The 12266-nt window shown below is 38.3% G+C and overlaps 1 protein-coding gene across 1 annotated transcript in view; it reads left to right on the forward strand.

The window, feature by feature from the left end:
- Positions 1-12266, forward strand: part of DNAH11 (dynein axonemal heavy chain 11) — an 851888-nt gene that overhangs the window by 240742 nt on the left and 598880 nt on the right. The window contains 2 exon segments of the mRNA XM_053715724.1: positions 3451-3573; positions 5637-5861. Coding sequence (XP_053571699.1) covers positions 3451-3573; positions 5637-5861 — 348 coding nt within the window.

The following is a 12266-nucleotide window of genomic DNA, read 5'->3' on the forward strand; positions in this document are numbered from 1 at the left end:
CACCGCAAACAACCGCAAACTGTCCATTTGCACAACCACGAGATAGATAGATTTGATAGATAGATACATAGATTACATAGCTCAATCGATGCAATATACATATGATCGATACAAATTACATAGATCAATAGATGCAATATACATTTGATAGATACAAATTACATAGATCAATAGATGCAATATCCATTTGATAGATACGAATGTTATCGATCCAAAGATGCAATATACATTTGATAGATACGAATTACATCAACCAAAATATGTAATATACATTTTATAGATACGAATTACATCGATCAATAGATGCAATCTACATTTGATAGATATGTTTGATAGTTAGATCGATTTGATAGATAAATACATAGATTTGAAAAATATATAATTTCCCTGACACAGTATAACAATAAGACATGCGGTCTGTGACCCGTGGTGTGTTAAGTAGTACTATTCTTAGCAGTTTACTACAACCTGTGGCCTGCATTTTTGGAACCAGGAGATGGAAGAAGATGATTGGTCTGTCCTCCTACTTCAAATTTGTCATAAACACAAGTGGTTGTCTCAAAACAGTCCGAACACAAGATAAATAGATAGATAGATAGATAGGATAGATAGATATACATAGATTGATAGTTAGATAGAATTGATAGAAGAGAAATAGATAGATTTGTTAGATATATAATTACCATGACAAAGTATAATAAAATATTAACAATACTGTTACAAAAATTATGATTGGTGTAACTAGTTGGCAAGTCGGCCTGGCACACAGGCTGGCAGGCAGGAGGAAACTGCAATTCAATGGCACTAGGAGACTGAAGATTCACAGTCAAAAAAGTTATGATTTAAAATATTTTCAATACTGTTACAACAAATATGATTGGTGGCACTAGTTGGCTAGTGGGCCTGGCACACACGCTGGCAGGCAGGAGGAAACTGCAATTCAATGGCATGAGCAAACTGATGATTCACAATCTAGTAATTTTTTATTTTAAATATTAACAATACTGTGACAACAAATATGATTGGTGTAACTAGTTGGCAAGTGGGCCTGGCAGACACGCTGGCAGGCAGGCAACTGCAATTAAATAACAATAGCAGAATGATGTAACCGTTTGTTTTTAAAAAAAGTTACAAAAATGTTACAACAGATAGGAGTAATGGCACTCAGGATAGAACTAGGCACAGTATGTGCTGGCAGCCTGACACACAGGCTGGCACTAGTGGTGGCAGGCTGGCCTGTGAACTAATATTAAATAACACTTGAAGAGTGATGTAAATTTTTTTTTTACAAATGTTAATGTTATGTTACAACAGATAGGAGTCGTGTACTGGCACTGAGGATGGAAGTAGGCACAGTATATGCTGGCAGCCTGACACACAGGCTGGCACTAATGGCAGCCTGGCTGGCCTGGCAACTAAAATTTAATAACACTAGAAGAGGACTGATGTTAAAAAAAAATTTACATAAAATTTACACTAATGTTGTTACACCAGATATAAGTGGTGGAAAAAAAAACAATTAATCTGTATAACACTATATGATGTGGGCCAGAAACACACAGGCCTGATGGAAAAAGAAATTAAATTACACTAGCAGCAAGATGATTTAAAAAATTTTTTTAACTTTAAAATAATGTAAAGCAGATATGAGTCGTGGCTGGTAGGTAGGGCAGCAGTTTACCACAGTATGCTATGTAAGTGAGAAACACACAGGCCTGATAGAAAATTAAAGTAGATTACACTAGCAACATAATTTAAAAGTTTTTCTTTTAAATTTAAAATAATGTTAAGCAGATATGAGTGGTGGGACTGGCTGGCTGCTACGTAGGGCAGCAACAATTAACAACAGTATGCTCTGTAAGTCATATACACACAGGCCTGATAGAAAATAAAATTAGATTACACTAGTAAAATGATTTAAAGATTTTTTTTTTAATTTAAATAAAAGGTTAAGCACATATGAGTCGTGGCTGATAGCCTTGGAAGGGCAGCAATTAAAAACAGCAGGCTCTGTAATTCAGATACACACAGGCCTGATAGAAAATAAAATTAGATTACACTAGCAAAATGATTTAAAGTTTTTTTTTTTTTATTTAAAGAAAAAAGTTAAGCACATATGAGTCGTGGCTGCTAGCCTTCGTAAGGCAGCAATTAACCACAGTAGGCTCTGTAAGTCAGATACACACAGGCCTGATAGAAAATAAAATTAGATTACACTAGCAAAATGATTTTAATTTTTTTTGGGGGGGAATTTAAAAAAAAAAAAAAGGTTAAACACATATGAGTCATGGCTGATAGACTAGGGAGGGCAGCAATTAAACACAGTATGCTTTGTAAGTCAGCAAAACACACAGGCCTGATAGAAAATGAAATTAGATTACACTAGCAAAATTATTTAAAAGTTTTTTTTTTAAAATTTAAAATAAAGTTAAGCAGATATGAGTGGTGGCTGGCACAGAGCAATGAACCACAGTATATGCTGTGTGAGCCTGAGAGACACAGGCCTGATAGAAAATGAAAATAAATTACACTAGCAAAATAATTTCCAATTTTTGTTGGTTAAATTTAAACTAATGTTGTTAGGCAGATATCAGTGGTGGCACTAATCACAGCATATGCTGTGAGCTTCACACACAGGCTGAAAGCCAGGCAAATGCAAATAAAAATACAAAGAAAAAAACACAAAAAAAAACGACTGAAGTTATAGCCCTAAAAAGGGCTTTTTGGGGTGCTGTCTTTGCAGCAGAGATGAGATGAGTCCTTCAGGACTGTAGTGGACACTAAATACACTAGCCTAGCTATCTATTTCCCTATAATGGCAGCAGCAGCAACACAAAAGGTCCTCTCACTAACAAAGCAAGGTCGTAATGAGTCTAAAATGGCTGCTGCTAAGAAGCTGGGAGGGTCTGTGAAGGAGTTTCTGATGGTGATTGGCTCTAATGTGTCAGAAGGCTGTGACATACAGGGTCAAAGTTTCCTCAATGATGACACATAGGGGGCGGATCGAACATCGCATATGTTCGCCCGCAGCGGCGAACGCGAACAAGCTATGTTCGCAGTGAACCGTTCGCGGGCAAACAGTTCGGGACATCACTATAAATAATTTCAGTGAGAAACCTAAACTTGTGAAAAAGTGAACGATTGTTTTTATTTGATCGCATTTGGCGGTGAAATGGTGGCATGAAATATACCAAAATGGGCCTAGAAAAAAAAATATATAGTTTTGATAGGTAAATATAAAAAAGGCTCTATTTCTGTTTAAATGTAGTGATGGCTAAAAATGCTCTGGTCTTTTGGGGAAGTTTTTGTCTTAAATGCCCGGTCCTTAAGGGGTTTAAAACCAGGCTAAATATATCATATGAACAACATATATTAATTTACACTTTTCTTGGTACAATTGGGTATTTGTATTCTTACAGTGATTTACATTTTTTTATTCTTTATGTTAAGATACTTACAGAGATTAATCAAACATGGACTACAATGGAGTTTTCATATGAAAAGCATCACCGCACAGGCACTCCACTCTTAAAAATAGATGAGAATCTCTTTGAAACTTTGGATAGCAACCAGGTTAGTATACATTTATTTATGCCAATGCCTTATTTTTATTATTAATATTTTTGCATAAAATAGTACTTTGTTTAACTATTTCTTTATTAAGGAAGCACTGATGTACAGTAAAATATATATTTTATAATTATCCTTGGATGAATATTTTTCAGTTATATCGATATCCAGTAGGTGTGATTTTTACTGGGTATATATTGTAATAATATTTTGTATCAGTCTATGATTAAATACAGAGGCGAAACACGTGTCTGTTATCTTTTTTTTTAAATTAAACTGAAGGGTTTTGTACACTCGTTTAAAAGAGGGATTAAAGGTACATTCCAGTCGAAATTTAAATGTACATAGATTAATTACATTTTTGAATGGAAACATATTTGCAATATACATGTATTGGCAAAAATGTTTCTAGTAAAAGTTATCACTGTTTTAGTGTAAACATTTTCTGTGCATGTGAAGCATAGCTAGATATTCTAAGTGCAACAGCATTTAAAATAATGCAGCTGCTCAGAGTGCCAGTGGGGCTTTCATCATGTCAGCAATTACCATATTGAGTCATTATCAGATGGTACAAGCACCTTCGGCTCTCTGAGCAAGTGCTGTGTTCAAAATGCTGGTGCACGATGCATACTTGAATACACATTTGAAATAGCTAAAACATGTGTATTACAAAAAGGCTTCTAATCAAAAGTTAAATGCATCCCTGTGGATTCCAATTGTGCCTAGAATGTCCCTTTAAGCACTATATACATTTTATAAGCAAATTATTGAGATTATTTCCTGCCTTCTTACAGGTATGGGTGCTGCCATGTTGAAATCTAGCTTTCACTGCATTTAATTATTAAAGTGATGGTAAACTCTCCCCTTTTTGAAATCAGATCCGGAATGTTAGTCATATTTTAGATAAAGTCACCAGTTGTAATGAAGTTGTGCTATAATTTACTTTTTAATATAGATATAAAATTCAAATTCCCCACTCTCCACCACCCACTTCAACAGTCAAGGATTCTGTGAACTAAGGTTTCGAATTGTTCTCCAATCAGCGCTCTCCCCAAATGGCACTTTTGTTGTATCTAGAGCGCTAATTGAAGAACAGTTCAAACCGTTAGCTCACAGAAAAATTGTCTGTTGAAATGGGCGTCGGAGCGAGGGGAATTTGAATTTCATATCTCTATTAAAAAGTAAGTTATAGCGCATCTTTGTTACATCAGATGAATGAAACTGCATCTAAATATCACTAACATTCCGGAACTGATTTAAAAAAAGGGAGAGTTTGCCATCATTTTATCATATTTGCACATATGAAAGAACTCTCCTTCAGATAATATCAACTGACAGGGTCACCGAGATACGAGGTAACATTTAAGGCTGAATAGCAAGGGTTAGAGGCTATGGCAGTCTAAAATTCTGCAATTAATTAGCATGTTTAGAAGATAAGTAGTATTTAAATTGCTTGTTTAAAGGCACGGTAAACACCTTGCAATTACTAGACATTTCTGGTGTCTTACTATAGAATACCATATCAGTCAAGTTTTTCTTCCCCGTTTCTGTGCTTAAAAAGACATAAAATCCAAATCTTTTTCTTTCATTATTCAGATAGAGAATACAATTTTAAAAAAAGTTTTGAATTTACTTCTATTATCAAACCTGGATTCATTTATCCTGGATGATTGACAACCCCTGCTTTTGTGCAATTGTTTGGTCCATGCAGGATTGTTGAAATGATTTCTTTTATTGACAGAGAGTTTTACAGAATCTGGTACTATCTTGCAATTGTGGAATAAAGATATAATGGTTTAAAGAAACTGTAAACTCAACTTTCCTGCTGCTTCTAAAAAATGTATTTAAATATTTTAACATATTTTATAGTTGCTTTTCATGTGCATTATAGAAAATATTTTGTGTTCTAATACTGCTTTAAGTAAATATGAGTGTTGAGAAAGAAGGTTCTCAAACATAATTTGTGGAATTATGATCACATACAATTAATTAACTTCTGAAACTGTTAAATGTACATAGTTAAGGTTCTCCACGATCAGCTTATTTTCATCTTGTATATTTTTTAGGTCCAGTTGCAGGCAATTATGCAAAGCAAGTATGTTGAATATTTTATAGAGCAAGTGTCAAGTTGGCAAAAGAGACTAAACGTGGCTGATTCTGTGATTTATATTTGGATGGAAGTCCAACGTACTTGGTCTCATCTAGAAAGCATTTTCATTGGTTCTGTAGACATCAGAAACCAGCTTCCAGATGATGCTAAACGATTTGATGGAGTAGATGCTGACTTTAAGGTAAGAAACGTGGAAAATAATATTGATTGTAAAGTTTTTCACATTTGATTATGAATCACATTGCTATAAAATTACATGTCTAAATCAGACTTGTTTAACCAAAAACCTGGGAGGCACAATGTGGCACTGTAATGCATTTTTATTATTTCTTTCCACTTCTTTAACCTGAATACAATATGGCCTAGATAATAAGTGAAGCGCAAAAATGTTAGTTCTTTGATATATGTTAACAGCCATCAAGCACAATCCATACCACTTCCATTTTTCACACATATTACAAGTCTAAAGCAGACAAGAAGTAAAATTCATGTTGGCTAATGATCGAGTGCTAAGACGCTTGAGTGCAAAAATTCTGCTCATCTAGTGGAGTTCTTCGTTTAATTCTGTGCTATACTATTTCAATGAAATCTAAAGGGACATAAAACTAAAAAAATGTATTTCATGATTCAGATAGAACATACAATTTTAAACAACTTTCCAATTAACTTCTAGTATCTAATTTGCTTAAAGGGACAGACTAGTCCAAAATAAACTTTCATTATTCAGACAGGGCATGTCATTTTAAACAATTTTCCAATTTACTTTTATCACCAATTTTGCTTTGTTCTCTTGGTATTCTTAGTTGAAAGCTAAACCTAGGAGGTTTATATGCTAATTTCTAAGCTGTTGAAGGACGCCTCTTCTCTCAGGGTATTTTGACACTTTTTCACCACTAGAGGGTGTTAGTTCACATATGTCATATAGATAACACTGTGCTCATGCACGTGAAGTTTCAGTGAGCCAGCACTGATTGGCTAAAATGCAAGTCTGTCAAAAGAACTGAAATAAGGGGGCAGTTTGCAGAGGCTTAGATACAAGATAATCACAGAGGTAAAAAGTGTATTTATATAACTGTGTTGGTTATGCAAAACTAGGGAATGGGTAATAAAGAGTTTATTTATCTTTTAAAGCAATAACAATTCTGGTGCAGACTGTCCCTTTCATTTTCTTGTTATCCGTTGTTGAAAAGCAGGAACGTTTGTTCAGGAGTGTGCATGTATCTGAAGCACTTTAGGGCAGCAGTTTTGCAACAATGTTATACATAAATAAGAGCACTAGATGGCAGCACTATTTCCTGTCATGTAGTGCTCCAGATATGTGCATGCTACCTATCTAGATATCTCTTCAACAAAGAATAATATGAGAATGACACAAATTTAATAAGTAAATTGGAAGCTTTTTTAAATTGTATTCTCTATCTGAATAATAAAAGAAAAAAAATAGGTTTCATGTCCCTTTTAAAACTTTGATGACAGGGTTAATTTGTCTACATCGGAACAATATTCTGATGTAAACAAATTGAAATCCCAGGATCGTGCACGTGATCGCAAGATTTCAATGATGGGATTGCATCCTGGAAGCACCATTGGCTTCAGGACAGCCAAATGACTACGACGTTCTATTCCATCTTAAGCCCGGCGCGGTAAGGACAGAATAGAACGCCATAACTACGGTAAAAGGTTAAGCATAAAACACTTTAGACTTAACCATACACATATACCTTTGACCTCTTCCCAGTCCTGCCCCTTGTCATATACCATATCTCTTGTTTAAAATTAATAAACCTTTGTTTTCAAGGTATTGAGTATAAATATAACTTAAACTAGTCCTAAAGCTCATTCATACAGGCCATTTTTTGCAATGCTGCAGTCCCACCCCTTGCTCTCTCTCTCCCGCCTCTCTTTTGCTTTCTCTCCCCCCTCTCTTTTGCTTTCTCTCTCCACCCCTCTCTTTTGCTCTCTCCCCCCCTCTCTTTTGCTCTCTCTTCCCCCTCTCTTTTGCTCTCTCTTCCCCCTCTCTTTTGCTCTCTCTCCCTCCTCTCTTTTGCTCTCTCTTCCCCCCTCTCTTTTGCTCTCTCTTCCCCCCTCTCTTTTGCTCTCTCTCCCCCCCTCTCTTTTGCTCTCGCTCCCCCACTCTCTTTTGCTCTCTCTTCCCTTCTCTTTTGCTCTCTCTCCCCCACTCTCTTTTACTCTCTCTCCCCCACTCTCTTTTGCTCTCTCTCCCCCCTCTCTTTTGCCCTCTCTCCCCCCTCTTTTGCTCTCCCTCCCCCCTCTCTTTTGCTCTCTCTCCCCCTCTCTTTTGCTCTCTCTCCCCCCCCTCTTTTGCTCTCTCCCCCCCCTCTTTTTTGCTCTCTCTCCCCCCTCTATTTTGCTCTCTCCCCCCCTCTCTTTTGCTCTCTCTCCCCCCCTCTCTTTTGCTCTCTCTCCCCCTCTCTTTTGCTCTCTCTCCCCCCTCTCTTTTGCTCTCTCTCCCCCCTCTCTTTTGCTCTCTCTCCCCCCTCTCTTTTGCTCTCTCTCCCCCCTCTCTTTTGCTCTCTCTCCCCTCTCTCTTTTGTTCTCTCTCCCCTCTCTCTTTTGCTCTCTCTCCCCCACTCTCTTTTGCTCTCTCTCCCCCACTCTCTTTTGCTCTCTCTCCCCCCTCTCTTTTGCCCTCTCTCCCCCCCTCTCTTTTGCTCTCTCTCCCCCCTCTCTTTTGCTCTCTCTCCCCCCTCTCTTTTGCTCTCTCTCCCCCCTCTCTTTTGCTCTCTCTCCCCCCTCTCTTTTGCTCTCTCTCCCCCCCTCTCTTTTGCTCTCTCTCTCCCCCCTCTCTTTTGCTCTATCTCCCCCCTCTCTTTTGCTCTCTCTCTCCCCCCTCTCTTTTGCTTTCTCTCCCCCCTCTATTTTGCTCTCTCTCTCTCTCTCCCCCCTCTCTTTTGGGCTCTCTCTCTCCCCCTCTCTTTTGTGCTCTCCCCCCTCTCTTTCGTGCTCTCCCCCTCTCTTTTGCGCTCTCTCTCTTCCCCCTCTCTTTTGCGCTCTCTCTCTTCCCCCTCTCTTTTTGGCTCTCCCCTCTCTTTTGCTCTCTCTCTCCCCCTCTTTCTTTCTCTCTCTCTCTCTCTCTCTCTCACTCTCTCCTCCCTCTCTTTTGATCTGTCTCTCTCGCACGTGCGCACGTTCCGCCATACCCTAGTCCTGCCCCACTCCCGGTATGGCCCCGCCCACTCCCACCCTCCGTTGTCACGCCATGGGCAGCAGATCAGGTAGACTCTAAGGCCAGGTGTGTTTGTCCTTGCGCTGTCTCTACTGCACATGACAGCTTCGAACAATCACACTTGGCCTTTTATATTATAGAATAATGTATTTCCATAGCATTTTCATGTGCTTTGTAATGCAAACTTGCAAGCAATAATCATTTTCTTAGGGATATTTTGTATTGCTCTCTGGTATAACAGTTAAAGGTACATGGAACCCATATTTTTCTTTTGTGATTCAGATACAGCATGCAATTTTAAACAACTTTCCAATTTATTTCTATTATCTTATTAATTTGTTTTGTTCTTTTGGTATCCTTTGTTGAAAAGGAAACTTAGGTAGGCTCAGGAGCTGCTGATCGGTGGCTGCACATATATGCCTCATGTTATTGGTTCATCCAATGATTTAACTAGCTCCCAGTAGTGCTTTGTTGCTTCTTTGCCAAAGGATACCAAGAGAATGAAGCAAATTAGATAATGGAAGTAAATTGGAAAGTTGTTTTTGTAATATCTGAATCATGAGTGAAACATTTTGGGGTTTATTTCCCTTTTAACTCCACCACCAATGAGTGTGCTAATAGTGCATTCTGTGCTGTCCATTAAAAGTATATGGCACGCTTATAAAGCTTCGGCTGTGTTAAGATGTTTTCAACCATTCACTTGTAATACCAGATTATGTGTTATTTACTGCACAAGGCTAAGAGCAAGATAATAAACTCGGCACTATCAATTGCGTCACACTTATAATTAGCCCTATATATCAGTTATTTGTAGAGCAACAACAGGTTTCGCAGAGCTATGTGACTTATCCGGCCTGGGTTTTTTTATTTTTATATTTTCAACTTATAATAGTATATTCCTCTTCAAACAGTTATTGACAAAAACAGTATAAAGACGTATATCTATCTAAGTAATACGTTGATCATTTGGACACTTTATATAAAGGCCCAGTATTCCTAATGGAAACTTAACTCTTAAAGGGACAGGAAACCCCATTTTTTTTCATGATTTGGATACAATATACAATTTTAAACAACCTTCCAATTTACTTCTATTATCAAATTCGCTTCATTCTTTTGTTATCCTTTCCTGAAGGAACATGTTAATTTTTGTTAGGATAGCCTTATGCATGTCCCAGGCATTTTTTAATTGCTTTACAGTCTTTGGGGCCGATTTATCAAGGGCCTTCAGGCTCGCGGGAAACAGCAGTTATGAAGCAGCGGTCTTAAGACCGCTGCTCCATAATTGATCCGCTCCCTCTGAGGCTGCGGTCTGCAATCCACCTGATCCTATACGATCGGACTGATTGACACCCCTTGCTAGAGGTTGATTGGCCGCGAATCTGCAGGGGGCGGCATTGCACAAGTAGTTCACCAGAACTGCTTGTACAATGTTTAATGCCGACAGCAAATGCTGTCGGCATTCGGCGATGTCTGTTGGACATGATACGCTACAGCGTATCATGTCAGGCAGACAATGACAAATCATCCCCTTTGTGTTTACCACCTCACTTGGAAGTTTATTTCATGAATCCACCACCCTTTCTGTAAAAAAAAAAATGGTTCCTAAAATTTCTCCTGAATCTGCTACCCTCTAACCTCAGATTGCGACCATTTGTTTTTGTGTGTGTGTATACAATATCCAATATCTATCTATTTAAAAATAAGAGGAACATTTTTCAATGTGAAGAACATAGGAATTTAGAGTATTCCTAACTCACTTTGGTTTTAGCACAGTTGGTTTAATGCAGTGTAGGGTTAGTGAATGAGCAATTACTGTTTTTTACAGCATGCCACATAGAAGTCTATGAGGAGAAGAAGTTAGTGCAGTCATGGTAACCAAAGTCCAGAAGTAATACGGACCCAATACATTTTTTCTTTGAGCACAGGTAGCATGCAAGCAGAAAAGTAATTTAGCGCACCACTTGTAATCTGGCCCTATGAGTGGTAACATTTAAATGACACCTTTAAATTGGACATCATTATTATTTTGGTTCTGGATACAGCATCACAGAGATTATGAAGAAACTATTTAAGACAGTGCTCACAGGCTAAAATGTAGTCTGGGATACATACTAATGAATAGGTCTCTTTTTATCCATCCGAGAAATAAGCTATTAATCAGTAGCACAAATATTGCTAGTGTGCTTGAATTTAGATAGAAATAATCTAAGTTATTATTTGCCTGGTGCAATTTGTCAGTAGTCCAGGGCATTGTTTCTCAACCACGGTCCTCAAGGCCAGGTTTTCATTATAGCTGAACCAATGCACAGGTGAAATAATCAGCTGATGGGTGAGAGCAGGTTAGTAAATATGGTTACTGATCAGTTGATTACCTCACCTGTGCACTGGTTAAGCTATAATGAAAACCTGGCCTGTTGGGGGTACTTAAGGACCGTGATTGAGAAACATTGGTCCAGGGGACTATTGGATTTTCCTACCTATGATAAGGTTTATCAAGTGTAAGGATTCCAGTCCGCTTTTTCCAGTTACCTTTCAATCACATGGTCTCTACCTGTCTGCATTTAAGTCATCACCTGACTGCAGACAGGTGCTTAGTTATTGCACATGTAGCTGTTTGTAGCAGTCCTGCTATCTTTGCTACTGAGTTCTCTATCAAGCTCTCCTTGTGGATTACAGCTTTTTTCCTTTGTCAACTGGATTCTACTTATCCTTTTACCTCAGGAGGATTATAACACAGCGATTTTCATATTGCTCCTAATACCCTCTGCTGCACTAAGGATTTATCACATTTCATGTTTTGCCGTAATCGGCACTTTACCTGCAGCTGCTTACAAGCCACACGCCTTCTCAGCGGGACTTCACTTACCATCTTATCAAGCCTTCTGACATTGCACTCAACCGGTTGTCTCTCCTACAGTTCAAACTCTCATTTAGAGACAGCCGCTTACCTCTTCTTTTGTCCTCACTTGAGTCATTTCTTGCAGTTTTGGATGAGCTATATTCAGATTCTAATCTACAGCTCACAGCAGAAACCAAGCTGAGGAAACTAAAACAAGGGAACAGGCCTGTTGAATCTTATATAACAGACTTTAAATAATATGCTACTGACAGCCAGTGGAACACCATCGCATTAAAGAATCAATTTCGCCTGGGACTATCGGATCAGGTGAAGGATGAGTTGGCTCGCACTGAGCTCCCTGATTCGCTGGAAGGACTTATTAGACTCTCCATGCAAATTGACCGGAGGTTGAGAGAACGAAGATCCGAACGCCAATACACTGACTCCAGTCCTAGAAAGTCTACCCTACCTGCTCATGTACCAGTTTCTCATACTGCTAGCTCAAGTAATCCTGAGGCTATGGAAATAGGTTTCTTCAGAGGCCCTCTCTCTTCTGA

Source organism: Bombina bombina, chromosome 5, assembly GCF_027579735.1.
Source record: "Bombina bombina isolate aBomBom1 chromosome 5, aBomBom1.pri, whole genome shotgun sequence".
Lineage (NCBI taxonomy): Eukaryota > Metazoa > Chordata > Amphibia > Anura > Bombinatoridae > Bombina > Bombina bombina.